Here is a 2,722-nt window from a genome sequence, read left to right as displayed (position 1 = left end):
CAATAACAACTTAATCTATCAGTTTTCATAATCCCTACCATGTCTTTTATATAATAATTTCTTGGTTTCCTCACTGAAAGACTTTGTAATTATTATATTTTTTACTGGTTCTGATAATATAAGTCACTTTGGTATTATCACATTCATAATTTTTCAGTTATCATTTTCATCACTGTTATTATCATCATAACTATTCTGAGCAGTTTCACTATTCCTATCACAAGAGCAATCATTAATATAACTGCCATAATCACTATTACTCAGAAATATTACTCTGAAATAACATTCAATTATTTAAAAATTAACACAGTTTCACAAGCAACCTATGGAAGTACCTGATTCTTATTACTGAGTGTCTTTAATATACTGGTAACAGTAGGCTGGGCTCGGAGGATAAGGTTAGGATTACCAGGATGTGAGCCTTGGGCATCATTCTTCTGAATATTGGACAGAACATTGGATTCCTTTACTCTGCAATAAAGAACAAAATAAAGTTATAAAAGAATATCTTTTACGGATGTTCATGAAATAACACATAACACAATAAAAGGAGTATACAGAAGCTCAAAATAAAATGTAAGTGGAGAAACTCAAACATTAACATAGGTAAAAATATTTACTGCTAAAATATGTAGGTTACATGAATTCATGTTGCTAATACATGATATACACAGCTATTTGCTAGTAGTAGGGGTCAGTTGAGTACCTGGGTCAAAATAGGTACTACAAAAGATCACCGAGTATCAGAATTAACATGGGTCATAATGATTAATAGAATGACAGAATCAAAGGGGTGTAGCATAAACATATTAATAAAATGCAAAACAAAAATAAAAAAAGAATACTGCAAAATGTAATGTGATTGAACTTCATTTTTCAGACAAAATTGCTGTGCGTATGTGTGTGTCTGTGCATGTGCACACACACACACACACACGCACACACACTCGCACGCACACACTCGCATGCACGCATGCAAGCACGCACACACACACACACACATGCACGCACTCACTCACTCACTCACTCATGCATAGTTATAATGAAGGTTTGTTTTTTCAGTTCACTTGTGTTAACCCAAATCTAACAGGCATGGCATAAACGTATATGCCATGCCCACTATGACTTTACTTTATTAATCGTTTTACACATGGCTACACTTGTACTAAGTTACCAATGGGCCAATTAAGAGGACTGTCTGTCTCGCCTGTTTACCCTTTTCCTTGATTTTTAAAAATATCTTATGTTATCTTCTATTACTGTCACAATTGTGTATAACATTATAGTAATTATAATGTCAAAATAACATACTAAAATACTAAAAATAACAACACTGATATTCATAGCATTAGTGAAAAAAAAAAAAAGTTTTCTGCCAATTCAAGGAAAGGTGAAATCAGGTAAGGTGAAATTAGGTAAAGTCAAAAGGTCTACTAACTGATTCCTTTGTGGCTAAGTACTTGCAGAGCCATCTATATGCAGAGACATTTCACAATAAAATAAAAAATAAGCACAGCATTTTCCCAGCAGCATCGAGTTAAATTATGAAAAGCATTCAATATGAAAGTAATGTCAATGAGGAAAAAAGAGTTACCTAAACAAATCTGGATATTTCTTTTCTTTTAGCATTTTCCTCAGTTATAACAAAATCTCAAAACCACCAGATAAATAAGTAATAGATTGATAAGAAATCTGGATGCTTCTAGACAGGTAGGTATATCAGGTGAGTTGCAAATACATAGATTTAGGTACAGTAACAATGTTTAGTCTATTAAAGCATTTGCTACTTTACATGCTCTAGGTATTCTGTACTATGAAAAGCCAAGCCATGGTACACTGGGGAAAAACTGAAACAATGTAGCCAGAACTGGGATAGGCTGAAATGGGTTATCACATACTGAGATTGGAGCACTGGCTATCTAACCCTTTGTTTGATCTATACTTGATATCAAAAATACAAACCTTTTTGTAATGATTTCCTGGGCATCTCTTTCTGATATCAAGCTGGTCTTGTTACAAAGTTCATTTAGAAGGTATTCAAGACAATTACAGTTGATTCTAGAGTCAACTTGGTCTAACAGTATTGTTAATTGTGCCAAACGCTGAACTGCTGTTAGTAAATCTTCAGATTCACCTGTGGCATTTTCTCCTGCAAAAATCAATATGCTATCTAAAATAATCATAAATGTCCTATCAATAATTAATTATGCCATAATAATTTACAAGAAAAGCTTACTGCTGCAATACACTAAAACATCTTCACAAAAGTAATAAATGGAACATACTGATGTGGATTTCATGTTCACATAATTTTTTTTACTTTAATGAACTAGAACTGATATACAGCAATAACAAATAAATGATTACCTACAAAGTATAACTTTAACTCATCATCTACAAAATCAGTCAGTATGTATGAACTCAGGGCAAAGGAATCATTTGTTCTAAAAGTCTGTGATACTGATCTCACAGTCTCAATGTACAGCTTTTATGAGTGAATTCATTTGAAAAGGTCTTATTCATGCCAAATACTACTATACACTTACCATTCAGCATGATATGGATGGTATATAAAATTGTTGGGACTTTGATGAAGGTGAATCCAACCCACTTCAATTCTTGGTATGCCTGGTGCTCAGGACAGCTCAGTCCAAGGAAACTTGATCTCAACAATTCTAAATACAGCTGCATTGTGCTGAGACCCTAAGCAAAGAAAAAATAT

The 2,722-nt window shown here is 33.2% G+C and overlaps 1 protein-coding gene across 1 annotated transcript in view; it reads right to left on the bottom strand.

Annotated features, from left to right (window-relative positions):
• Positions 1-256: 256 nt before the first annotated feature.
• LOC119578518 (mediator of RNA polymerase II transcription subunit 24-like) overlaps positions 257-2,722 on the bottom strand; it is a 3,778-nt gene continuing 1,312 nt past the window's right edge. Inside the window, exons 2-5 of the mRNA XM_037926088.1 lie at positions 2,547-2,703; positions 1,963-2,149; positions 336-471; positions 257-274 (exon numbers count right to left, since the gene is read on the bottom strand). Of these exons, the coding sequence (XP_037782016.1) occupies positions 257-274; positions 336-471; positions 1,963-2,149; positions 2,547-2,691 (486 nt within the window). The 5' untranslated portion in view covers positions 2,692-2,703. The remainder of the gene's footprint in view (positions 275-335; positions 472-1,962; positions 2,150-2,546; positions 2,704-2,722) is intronic.

This window comes from Penaeus monodon, chromosome 11 (genome assembly GCF_015228065.2).
Source record: "Penaeus monodon isolate SGIC_2016 chromosome 11, NSTDA_Pmon_1, whole genome shotgun sequence".
NCBI classification, from domain to species: Eukaryota; Metazoa; Arthropoda; class Malacostraca; order Decapoda; family Penaeidae; genus Penaeus; species Penaeus monodon.
This window is presented reverse-complemented; position numbering and strand designations above follow the sequence as displayed.